At 44.2% G+C, this 13,436-nt stretch overlaps 1 protein-coding gene across 1 annotated transcript in view; it reads right to left on the bottom strand.

Moving 5' to 3' along the window:
- Positions 1-333: 333 nt before the first annotated feature.
- Positions 334-13,436, bottom strand: part of LOC306940363 (NACHT, LRR and PYD domains-containing protein 12) — a 50,263-nt gene continuing 37,160 nt past the window's right edge. Inside the window, exons 13-16 of the mRNA XM_079525405.1 lie at positions 10,047-10,220; positions 6,178-6,351; positions 4,147-4,314; positions 334-3,411 (exon numbers count right to left, since the gene is read on the bottom strand). Of these exons, the coding sequence (XP_079381531.1) occupies positions 3,342-3,411; positions 4,147-4,314; positions 6,178-6,351; positions 10,047-10,220 (586 nt within the window). The 3' untranslated portion in view covers positions 334-3,341. The remainder of the gene's footprint in view (positions 3,412-4,146; positions 4,315-6,177; positions 6,352-10,046; positions 10,221-13,436) is intronic.

Below are 13,436 nucleotides of genomic sequence, written 5' to 3'. Positions count from 1 at the left end.
TTGTGACACCTTAAAGGACCAATTCACCACTTCAAGCTATCTTCATATAATAGGCCCTCACTAATAATCATGATAACATGGGATAAAATGGGTTTCTGAACATCCAGACCCTGCAGGAACGCGCCCAGCAGGCCGGGCCGGTGCCTGTGACCCGCCCCACTCCCGAAACGGTCGAGAAATGACAGAGTTACCATGTGGGGGTCCCCATGGGGTCCCTCTACTGTACTGTACTGTAACACCTGAAATCATCATATATACAGTTAATAGGTATGTGTTAGGCTGCACAACAGTGACACTAACCAAAGGAATCAGACAATGAACCAAATGCTCTCTAAGCCAATAAGCTTTATTCCAACCCAGTTAACAGTTGTTCAGAACGTTCATTAGAACAGAAACCATGTGTGCCGGGCTTTAAAACGAACAGCCTCCTTCACTGGTCCATTTAAAATGGCCTGGTTCGGGGAAGAGGAGCGCTTGCTTTACGTTACCTCAACGTGGCAGGCTTGATAGGCTCGCAAAACCGCCAGGCCTCAAGTGAGTGTAGCTAATGGCTATGGTAACAACTTAGCAGCTGACGCGGGCAGAGCGCACCAACGAGCGAGCTGTCTGGGTGGTGGTGGTAGTGGTGGACGGAGTCATTCATCACGTGAAGCAAAACAAACGCTCCCCTTTCCCCCCCCCCTTTTTGCTTGTGTGGGAGAACATCCAAACATATAATAAAGCTGCCAGAACAAGGACAGGTGTACAATACACTGTTGTATTATATAAAAATATAAAACCCTCCACCGTACTCATACAAAAAAGACAAAATAAAAACAGAACAAACGCAAAACACAAGCCATTATGTCCTCCTGAATGCACACGCATTGGCCTTAAACAAGAGCACGACAAAAGCAGAGGCAAACAATTGTCCACAGAAATGCTTTTAAAGTTAAAACCTTGTATTTCCAAAAGCAGTTTTTTTAGGAGATTGAAACTTGACCACATTCACTCTGAATCTTTCCCCCAAAAAATAGCTAAAATAGTTGGAACTACAAGCTCACAACGCGTTGCTTGTGAACGTGTAAGACGAGCTATTTCCGCCCGATAACCTCGTACAACGAAGCAGGGGGTTAATTTATAAACAAAACGAGTAATATAAAGAAATGTGATTTGCAAAAAATCGGCCTCACGGTGGCGCTTTAACAGGCCGTTGTGGAGAAATTGGGGCGGAGGTTTGTTGTTCGGCATCCAGGGAGTGTGCGCAGTTTCGAACCGGGCCTACGGTGCCGGAGATTAGCTGTACGCAGACGGGACGGGAGTGCAAAACATACTCTCCCCGCATGCCTTCGGCCTGGTGGAGACGATAAACATTCATTTGACACATGGAGACGAGGTCTCTGCCTGGGAGCAACGCTGTGAGAAGAACCCTTTGCAACCAGATCTTATTTGAATGATGTTTGAAACACTTTCCTGGGGGTTTTATGTGGGTAATATATGTGTCTTTAGATATTTTAGTATTTCGAAGTGTCCATGGGCTCCATGATGTCATGGACACTGGACTTCATGGACATGTTGTCTCTAGTAAGACAGCCCTCCCCCTATATTCACAAGGAGGAGCAGTACACCAAAGCATTATGGGAATTGTAGTCCAGGAAGGAAGTGAGCCCAGTGTCCATGACATCATGGAGCCCATGGATACCTTGAAATACTGAAAACACATAATAAAAACCCCAGGAAAGTGTTTCTTGTCTCCCAAACATCATTAAAATAAGATATGGTTGCAAAAGGGGTGAAGTGGCCCTTTAATGTTATCCGTGCCGTCGCCCCATGGGATTCTTGAGGGTTTCCGACGCGTTTTTTGGGGGTTATTTATACGTGTTTTAAACATGTTTTTGAAAACGTGACATGGCCATAAACAGGGACAGCCAGGTTTGAAGGAGATTACCACTCATTTTCAACACTGAGTTGTTGTGTGGGAATAATACAAATAAAAATCACACCCGTGTGAAGTGAGCGAGGGTTGATCACATGACCCCAAGTTCTAGACCTCCAGTTCTAAACTTGTTGTATTTCCACACAACAAGTCTAAGGTATATTAAAACCCATTTTGGGCGGGAACCCCTTTTGGTGTTTTAACTAAGGATTATGTTATACTTTAGCTATTGAAAAATAGCAGATCTACAAGCTCATAGCGCGCCACCGAGTGGCACGCTATGAACTTGTAGGTCTGCTATTTTTGAAAAATCGTAAAAATGCGGCACAAATCTTTGAATATATATTCTTTCAGAGCGAACGTTTTTTTTTTTTTTCGACGTCAGGCCTAAATGGGTTAATGACATAGTTCAATGTTGAAAATGAGTGGTATTCCCCTAGCTGTGATTACGGTGCATGGATGGCTCCAAGGCCTCCAGGTCTAAATGACACCGATCGCTGCTCGCTAACTCTGTGGTTTACACACGCACACGTAGCACCTGCCCACAGGCGCAATTAGTATAATGGCGCACAGCCACGCACACCCACAGCTAATGATACACCCATATACCGTCATGTTTGTTTGTGTGCCACGACCGTCTGCGGGCGGGCGAGGAAAGAATGTTTGCCATTAGGTGAAACCGTGGAACGGTAATAAGAGGTGTTAGGTGGCACCATCAATATCTGACCTGAACAATATGTCTGAGGTTCAGGCTTGTCTCATAGAAACTTCCCCCGGGCGGGGAGTCGGACTCCGTCACACAACCACAAAGTGAAAAGAAGTGGGTCAGATACAACACATGCCCATGCATGATGCAGCGCTGGTCGATTACGTGACTCAATTGAGCCCCCTGGTGGTAAGACACCGGTAGTGTCTCTCACTGCGACTAATGGTGTAGCTGCACTTCTCTTGCAAAATTTGCCTTTAATTTCCACCTGGAAGTCGGAGTTTTTGTAATATGCCAGGTCGTCATTGTGACCCCCCCCCCCCCAAAAAAAGTGACATTAATTACATTACATTAATTATTATGTAATTTCAAACATACATTTTTAACAAATCCAACATTTTAAACAATTTTCGGTGCAGCTTTGAAAGTGCTCTGGCAAGAACTCTGAGTTCTTCTTGGCCACCATTTTCTAAATCAATAAAAAAAAAAAAATTGTTTGTTTTTGTCCCCCCTCGGGGAAGTGCATTTCTGACCCAAAACGTGAATCATCTCTTTGGGGACAAGTTTCATGAAAACATCTTCCCACCCAAATCTATCCTGCCACTAAACAAAAAAAACAACACACACACACACACACAACAGGGTATAAGAACACGTGAGGAGATCCCAAATAGCAACCGTTTTCCTCCAGGCAGACGTTGGGGGGGACGTCTTGGTTCTTCAGTATCTGATTTTATCGCACTGGTCCAGCAGCTCGAAAGCCTCCTCGCTGAAGTCATTGTACCTCAGGCTGTCAGAGAACGGGGACAGAAAGGCAGTTACAGTCAGGACACTGGTTGTTGTAGCCTGGGCAGGATTAATTTATTCTTTATTAGTCTGGTTGCCCTAACAGGGTAACCAGACTATTGTGATTGTAACACTTTATTTTACTTTCTGGAAAATGTCGTCCAAGATCATAAAAAAGGGTTTTTAGCTGCCTCTTAACCCATTTAGGCCTGACGTCGGAAAAAAAAAAAAAAAACATTTTGTGCCCAAAGACGTCCACAGACGTCCTGGGAATTACCGCTATGTGGTGCCCAGGACGTGGACGTAAAAAAACCCTTTTTTTTCTTTTTGTTTTAAAAAATAAATAAAATGTCAAAAATAACATTGGGCACCCTGGGTCACTATTTTGAAAATGTTGAAAGGGCACACAAAGCGTTTTAACACTTTGACTACCATTCACGAGTTGTCCGAGTTATGTTTTCATTGTTTAATCCACGTTTTTATAATAATAATAATCATGCCTACGCCTAACCTTAACCGCACGCAGAAGCCACGGGTGAGTCTTAACCAGCCACATATGTCGGACTAACGACATACTACACGTATGTCGTTACACACGGGACGTTACCCCTCCTTCCACCTCTAGCTCCACCTCTAGCTCCACCTCTCCACCTCTAGCTCCACCTCTAGCTCCACCTCTCCACCTCTAGCTCCACCTCTAGCTCCACCTCTCAGTGAAGTGCTTAACTCGTGTACTCACTTGAGCTCCAGCATGTTGTCGCTGTCCTGCATCACCTGGACCAGCTGGGGCACCGAGGCGTCCGTCAGCACGTTGTTCCTCATGTCCAGGCTCTTCAGACGCCGGCTGGCCCTGAGCGCAGCGCACAGGTCCTCCACGCAGCCGTCCGTCAGCTCCAGCATCTCCACCCTACGGCAGAGAGCAGCAGACTGTTAACCCTGACCTCCATCATCTCCACCCTACGGCAGAGAGCAGCAAAATAGCCGATCTACAAGCTCACAACGCGGCGCGCTGCGACGCGTTGTGAGCTTGTAGATCTGCTATTTTGACTGTTAACCCATTTAGACCTGGGAACGGTTCTAAAAAACGTCTTATAACTCATGACAGTGTTCTGAAAAACCCCATGTTTCTGTATCAGTGGTTCTCAATATTTCATGTCAAGGACCCCAAAAGTTATATGTATTTGGCCGCCGACCCCCATCTGAAAATAGGTTGTTCCAGGAACCTCCCCATAAGCAAAGATTTGAGTTAAAAACGCTTGATTTGCGCTACATTTTCACGTTTTTTCAAAAATAGCAGACCTACAAGCTCGTAGCGCGGCACTCGGTGCCGCGCTATGAGCTTGTAGATCTGTTGCGCAACATTCGATGTTGTGCAACGGTGGGACATCATCGAAAATGTCCCCCCCTGTTTAGCCGACGAGACCGAAAATCTTAAAACGTTAACTCTTGATCTAAATCATTCCGTCCAATTCTAACCAAAGATTACGTGTTAGACGGCCCACCGCGGTCCCGTCGCTAGTCACGGTAGAATTAATCATACCTCCCATTGTTGTCGATCGCCTCAAGAGTGTTTTGGCTACATCTAGCTGCTTCAGCCACATCCGGGATAACATCCGGTCAGTCGGTAAATGTGCTCCGCTGCTATAAATCGCTGGGCGCTCTGATTTAATGGGTTAAATAACCGCGGGCGTTCGGGGTGTTAACCTGAGCCGCAGTGCATTCTAGAGTTAGAATCCTCTGATTTGATCGATTGATCGCTCGATCAAATACTTTATTATTAGGCAGAAATATGTAAACAGCAGTTTACAGCAGAGTACAGTCAAGGACAGGAAAAAAAAGTTTTCCATTCAGGTCCTGGGTATTCAATTCATAATATGACATGAAACATAACAAGATTCTAATCATCACAAAATGAAATGAAATAAAACACTACATTGGGGAAACATTTAAGAGGGTTACAAAAAGGTGGGGGGGTTGGTCACTCATGTCCTCTCCCTTTGGCCTGCTGAAAGGCCTGTTTTCACTGTCAACGTTCCTATTCAGAGTTCTGGATGAAAATGCTCTCTGTCGTTTAGAAAAACAAACAAACAAATGCGTTTCACTCGCCTTAAACAACGCAGCTTTTCTCTCTTCCGACGAGACCTTGAACAATGACAGGTTCTTTTCTATGAGAGAGCTCCTGTTTACACAGTGTCTCTGTTTGAAAAAGGAGTGGCTTGTCTTTTTTTAATCAACTAAACGTCCTCACATTCAAGGACGTGGTGTGACCTGCAACCAAAAAATGATTACAGAGGCGTTTCTATCTGCACCTGGATTTGATTACACAGCCGGTGCTCTCAGTATACAGTTGGATACCGCACGCACACACACACACACGCGCACACGCACACACACAAAGAACAGAATTCCTGTTCTGTTCTTTGTCTATATAGAAGTGTCTATTTGTACGTCTCTAAATGCTTTGATGAATTGAACATGGTGGACCCTCTTGTAAACAAGTGTAATGCTTAATTGGGTCGTCCACTCACAGTTAACAGCCTTTGTATTGAGTTTGTGCTTGAAATGTACTGTAATTCTGCAAACTGTTAATACATATTTCAATCAATCAATCAAAAACACACACACACACACACACACACACACACACACACACACACACACACACACACACACACACACACACACACACACACACACACACACACACACACACACACACACACACACACACACACACACACACACAGAAACACAATGTTTAGAGACTCACTCCAGGTTCTCCAGGAGACACAGCGGGTCGGCCACAGCCTCCCACAGGTGTTTGGCTCCGGAGTCTCCCACGTTGTTCAGAGACACGGACAGGGACTTTAGGCGAGACGTCCCGCTTCTCAGCAGCGCTCCCAGTTCCCCAAACACCTCCTCGGTCATCTCACAGCGCGTCAGGCTGGAAGGAGACGGTAGATTTAAACATCCGGTGCTTAAACCCAAAAGTACATGCTGTATTTGGTCGCCGACCACCCAATCTCAAAATATTTTGTTTCCAGGGACCCCGCCCAGAAGCAAAGATTTGAATTAAAATGTTCGCTTTAAAAGAATAAATATATTCAAAGATTCGCCCAAATTGTCACCATTTGTCACCATTTTTTTCCAAAATAGCAGATCTACAAGCTTGTATATTATTTGCTATTTTTGAGTAGCATAGCAAGTATAAACTAATGCTTTTTAGCTCAAATCTAAAATGCTTTCCCGTTTGTAAATGGGTCAATGAAAAGTGCTGTAAGTGATGTGTTTTGGTTAAAACCTTTCTGTTTATTAACCGTTTCCGTCTGTAGGACGTGTCCGTCTGTAGGACGTGTCCACGTGACCTAGGGGTCCCAATCGGCGCGTCCATAGGACGTCTGTAGACTTCCTAGCGCATCCTCAATGATACCAGGCGAGAGAGGAATATTCTCGGCTCATGTTAGCTTACCGTTCACTTAGCTGTTAGCGCGGCAGAAAGAATGACTCGTCTCTCCTAATCCAGGGCGCTCTCCGTGGTTTTGAACTGATCGATATACTAGCGCTTAATTTCTGCTCCTCATCCGTCTCTCCCGCAAAATATGAACGCTTTTTGGATAATATATCGTATAAATTAAAACGATAGCAATGTAAGCTAGCAATGTAAAGTAAACTTTTTGGAGCGGATTGTTTCCGGGTCGTGGGTTTCAGAGTAAAAGCGGCCATGTCTTTCCGGCACCCCAGAGCTCCTATTTTGAAGGAATCCCGGCACCGATTTTGTTAAAGAGCTGGAGAGACATGGTTATTACGGAACAAACAAACACTTAGTCTACAGCAATGATAACCAGTAAGACGCCTTAATATAGGCGACGGGCGACCGAAGGGCTGACACTGACTCTACTGGAATAATGTCACTACATTATGTCAGCACTGCCATAGACGTTTCATTTTAAATGGTCGAATCCTAGTTACGGTGCCACGCAATGGGCAGAAGGAAATTGCGGGATTTGACAGCCTCCACTTCATGTTTCAGCTGTGTTTTTAAACCCAGTATTGTGCACGGCACATGCAGTAACGGATGGCTACTATCGTGGACACACGCACACCCTGGGTAAATAGTATGTGTAGTATTATTATTAGAGATGTCCCGGGAAAAGTATCGGATCGGCCCCTTATTTGTCATATAGGGTTGTGTCGGTATCGGTGAATATGCCAGTCTAACCACAGATCCGACACAGGGGTAAGGGGTTGACACTATGGCAGGTAAATAAAATGTGGAATGAAATGTTGCCCAAACTGGTCTGCTATAAACACAACATGAGATATATTGCTAGATAGCTATAAACACAACATGAGATATATTGCTAGATAGCTATAAACACAACATGAGATCACGACACTGGTATCGGTAGTCAGTATCGGTATCGACTAACACAGAAATTGAGGTATCGGGATCGGATCGGAAGCGAAAAAAGTGTATCGTGAGTCGTGACATCCCTAATTATTATTATTATTATTATTATTATTAATGATAACTACCAGTAAGATGCCCTGAGGGCGAGAAGCGACCAGGCTGCGCGCACGCATCCGCCTGGGTGACAGCAGACAAATGGAATGTCAGAACAGGTCAGCTCCAGGGACTGCTATTGGATTTTCATGAAAGCAGGGAATCATAGCTTCAAATTGACATATTGGTTGTTCAGTTTGACCCACCAGTTTTGGAGATATGGCTTATAGAGTAATGTCTTGCAGAAGACATTGAGAAAAGAGTTGAGAAAACAGGCTTGAAAGGTTCACTTCTGTGGACTCTAACATCACACCTAGCTACATGTTTAAGCATTTATTTCATATTTACATGTCGATTTCAGCTCTGATATTTATTTCAGACATGCTCTAGTATGTGAAGAGTCTGCCTGTGCTATTAACTCCTTTTGGATCAAATATAAATAAATTCAGTTTTTATCCTCTGGTGAAAAGCTGGAGGTTGCACGATGGCAGGCTCTCAGTCAAATCTGGTCACATATGGAGATCTGCTCTACATTTAAAGTGTCTTGAGACAACTTGTTGCGGTTTGACACATTAACCCATTAACACATTTTGTGCCCAAAACGTCTGTGGACGTCTTGGGTATTACCGCACGTGCATAGCCCAAGACGTCTGTGGACGTCTTTGAAAAAATATATATATATATATATTTTTATTTATTTTTTATTTTTTATTATTTTTTATTAAAAAAAATCTAAAAAATCAAAACTATTTTTTTTTTTTTTTTAAATACGTGGTGCCAAAGTTTGTGTTTTCGCCATTGAGAATGCATTTGGCGTTTAAATTAAATAACTCAGAAACTATAAAACATTTCAAAGTAAAAAGTTCCAGCATGTGTCTCCACAGTCAGCTGAATTATAAAAAATGTGAATGGATTTTCTAGGTGAAAGTGATTTTGGGCAGTTTTGCGTGGGCTCTCAATGTGTTAAGACCTGAGACCAGATTTTACAAAAGGTCTTCCAAATCCTGACAGCTTTATGAAAAACCAATGTCTCTATATCCATGGTTCTCAAACTATTTCATGTATACAGGACCCACAGAATTATCTGAATTTGGCCGTGGACCCCCATCTGAAAATATGTAGTTCCAGGGACGCCCCAGAAGCAAAGATTTGAGTTAAAAAACGTTCGCTGTGAAAGAATATATTCAAAGATTTGCGCGACATTTTCCCTATTTTTCAACAGCTAAAGTTTAAAATAATGGTTAAAGGTGGTTAACCCATTTTGGGCGGGAACCCCTTTTGGTGTTTCAAGCATTCTGTTACACTTTAGCTATTGAAAAATAGCAGATCTACAAGCTCATAGAACTTGTAGGTCTGCTATTTTTGAAAAATCGTAAAAATGCGGCACAAATCTTTGAATAGGTATATATTCTTTCAGAGCGAATGTCTTTTTTATTTCGACGTCAGGCCTGAATGGGTTAAAAGCCTAAAGTGACACAGATGTGTTTTTGGCAGCACATTTCTATTTTAGTTTTAGTCATAGTCTTTGGACTGAAACTTCATTTAGTTTTAGTCATATTTTAGTCACCTGGAATGTTTTAGTGTTAGTCTAGTTTTAGTCGACTAAATGTCATAAGATTCTTTTTTTTTTAATGTATTTTTGCGGGCCTTGGTGCCGTCGTAATGGTTCATTTTACACTTGTAGATCTGCTATTTTCCCCATGCATCCAAGTGTAACATATCTCTTGTCCACTAGTCCCTTCCTAACATTTTAGCCTAGTTTTGATCTGTTAACCCATTTTGGGCGGGAACCCCTTTTGGTGTTTTAAACATTATGTTATAATTTAGCTATTGGAAAATAGCAGATCTACAAGCTCATAGCGCGCCACCGAGTGGCGCGCTATGAACTTGTAGGTCTGCTATTTTTGAAAAATCGTTAAAATGTGCCTCAAATCTTTCAGACAATTGTCATGATTTAGAAAACATTTTTTTTAAATGTTGAGGTCAGGCCTAAATGGGTTAATGAAATTGTCAATACATTTAGTCTTAGTTAGCTTAGTTTTCATTTAGTTTCCATTTAGTTTTTGTCAGTGGAAAAAAGTTAGTCGACGGACATTTTTCGTCTTAGTTTTAGTGTACAGAAACAACACCGTTACCTGATCTTCTCCAGTGGACAGCCAGGTCTACTGAGGGCTTTGCAGAGCTCTAGCGCCCCCTCCTGGAACAGCTCGTTCACTGACAGGTCCAGCTCCAGCAGAGAGCAGTGCTCTGAGCTCAGAGCCTCCGATAGGTCAGCACAGCAGTCAGCTGATATGCTGCTCTCAAAGAGACTGCACACACGCGCACGCACGCACACACACGCGCACACACACACACACACACACACACACACACAGTGATTAATGCACAGCAGTCAGCTGATACGTTGCTCTCAAAGAGAATGCACACGTGCGTGCACGCACGCACGCATTTTTATTATATAAAAAAAAAAAGGATAGGTGAAAAACAGTCCAGGGATGTCATTGTATTATTGAGCAGTTGAGACGGATAACAAGTCCATTATTCTGACTCCTCCCCGAAAAGGCCTAGCTGTCCTGACCCCTTATCCATAATTAGTTTGGACTTATGACGGTTATTCGTCTCAACTGCTCCATTTCAGACTGTTGAACAGATAGTTATTATATTATATAATTATTCACTGTTAAACAACAGCTACAGTTAAACTGGGTCTCCTTGTTGATCACAAACATCAATCAAAAGGTGATCATGTGGTGCAGGAACCAAACAAGAGACATTCTTATCAACGGTTCCACTGTAACACACAGAAGAGCATTCTGGACTGTGATCAATATTAGCCTGATTATCAGACTGTAGCTTTCTTGAAGCTTCAGTCTGACATTGTCTCCTGTCTGAGCGATTTCAAGGGGGAGGGGATTAGAATTTCCCTCAACCAGTAGCCATTGGTGTTGTTTTTCCCTCCTTCCTCTGTGTGTTGCGCTGCGTGATGACGCTGAAAACGGGACTTGGCGCTGATTGGTTGTTCGTTAGACCCACCCCCACCACCGATTCTCATTGGATAATACATTTTTGTACCGAAGAAATTATAGGTTCACAGTGCAACACCAGACCAAGAGACGGAGTCCACTCATAGAGTGGGCGGGGTCTTTGGGCTGGATCCAGGCTAGATCAATATACCCAGGGGCGCAGATAGCATTTTATAACTGGGGGGGGACATATTTGGCTATTATATTATTATATAAAAATTCATGAGGAGGGGGGATATCCCCCCCACTTTTACACACAATTACGCAGATTTTCCGCGTTTTTTTTAGCGGATTACACTGAAAAACACTGCCAACACAGCAAAACACATGCAGCCACGGTACATGGCTTTTTTTTTGGTCCCCCCCGCCCCCCCCCCCTATCTGCGCACCTGAAGATATCTGTGCTCTATGATTCTTTCCCAGGGAGTTTTTATTTTTATTCAGTTTCTGGTGGAAGTCATGGCTCTCAGTTCCCACCTGATGTCGTGTGGGAGTTCAGACTGATCCAGACCATAGTGAATAACGACTAGCTTGCACAACGTCTTAAGACTAGGACTCAAGTCTAAGACGTACAGGTCCCTGCAGAGTGATGGATATCCAAAGACGACGACACGATCTCCCACCAGGCAACAGCACATCCTACTCTTCGGACCCGGTCCTTTCCCCTTGGGCTTAACCTCCTTCCAGGAGAAGGTCTCTGGATTGAATTTACAGTACAGATCGTTGAAACTCTGACTTCCGATTTGACCAACACCATTAAATATGTACAGCTCTCCATTGTAGGTAAAGCCTGCAAGATCACAGCGTATTCCTGGAAGAAGCTGTGCAGAAGGTTTGTTCAGCAGCCAGAGGTTGGTCTCTGTGTCATACACTCTGATGATGTTTGCCTCGCCCACATGGTCCACATAACCCCCAAATACAAACATCTTTGCCCCGATGATGGTGGAAGAGTGACATGCTGTAATAGGTGGTGGAGTTCCTTTGGTGTTGATTAAAGTCCAGACCATTGTGCTGGTGTCCAATTTGTGGATGTCATTAGTAAATATCATCTGGGTCAATCCTCCATGAATAAACATGATCTTCCCCAAGACACAGGCTGAGTGGTGGCACCTCTCCTCTGGAACAGTCCCTGACACCTTGGGTTTGAACCATCTGTGGGCGTCCACATCAAACGCATAAAGCACATTGCAGTAAGGATACCCTCCCCAGATGTGGCTGATATCTTCTATCAGTACAGCTGTGTGGTGAAACCGCTCGGTGGGAACATCAAGGTGAAGTTCTCCTCTAGTTGTCACTGGAGGCAATGTCCTCCAGCGTAGAGACACAGAGTTGAACACGTTGACACCCATCTGATCCCTGTTGCCATCACAGGATCCTCCAAAGCAGTACACCTTGTTCTCCACTGCTACTGCAACAGCTGCATAGTGACCATGTCCCTCTGTTCCTCCACTGAGACGCAGCGTCCAGCAGAACATTTTTCACACGGTAGTTTTAACTCTTGCTCTGTAACGGTAGAGTCCTAATGTGTGAACTATCGATTATTGTTGGTTCAGTGGCACGAATGTCACACAGAGAGTCTGATGAATCCACAAAGCAGATGAGTTTGGTTTGGTCGATGATGGAAGCTGACGACGTTGATGGTGAATTGTCCAGATAGGTTGTGGGATCCCTTCAAACTACACAGCAGACAGACAGTGTGTTCAGCTCCACAGCAGACAGACAGTGTGTTCAGCTACACAGCAGACAGACAGTGTGTTCAGCTACACAGCAGACAGACAGTGTGTTCAGCTACACAGCAGACAGACAGTGTGTTCAGCTACACAGCAGACAGTGTGTTCAGCTACACAGCAGACAGACAGTGTGTTCAGCTACACAGCAGACAGACAGCGTGTTCAGCTACACAGCAGACAGACAGCGTGTTCAGTAGTGTTGACAGCTACGGTTTAAAGGTTCCTGATGAGAGTTGAATGCATCGGTAAAAGTTGCTGAATGACAACTTGTTTAGTCGACATTTCATTTTAAAGGACATGGTTGTGATGACGTCATTGAGCGATGATGTCGTCTAACTATAAATGCACCAAGTCTCTGTACCGGTACGTAGGTCTGTAATCCACGTAAATCGAGGACCGTTCGCCCCACCGACTTCAAATTCGACACACGCGTTCCACACCACCACAGGGAGTACAGTGCCCGGTGTCGACTCGGCCGGACCCATGGTTGTCCAGAACCACCCCAAAAAGGCCTCTGCCCGGGCTCTGGACATGGCCCCTGCCCAGTGTCCATATAGAGCTGGCCTGTTCTGACATCCTTCTGACGTCTGCATAGACTCCATATTTGGGCATGCCTGACAAAGAACTCCATATATGGGAATAAACGGGACACAGACATAATATCTGGGTGGGGCATGCATTTCCAACTTGCATCGTTCCAAGTAGGACATCGTTCCAAGTAGGCCATCGTTCCAAGTAGGCCAGTGCCCAACGGGCACCGCTCTAGTTACGT

This window comes from Electrona antarctica, assembly GCF_951216825.1.
Source record: "Electrona antarctica genome assembly, chromosome: 2".
In the NCBI taxonomy this organism is placed as follows: Eukaryota; Metazoa; Chordata; class Actinopteri; order Myctophiformes; family Myctophidae; genus Electrona; species Electrona antarctica.
This window is presented reverse-complemented; position numbering and strand designations above follow the sequence as displayed.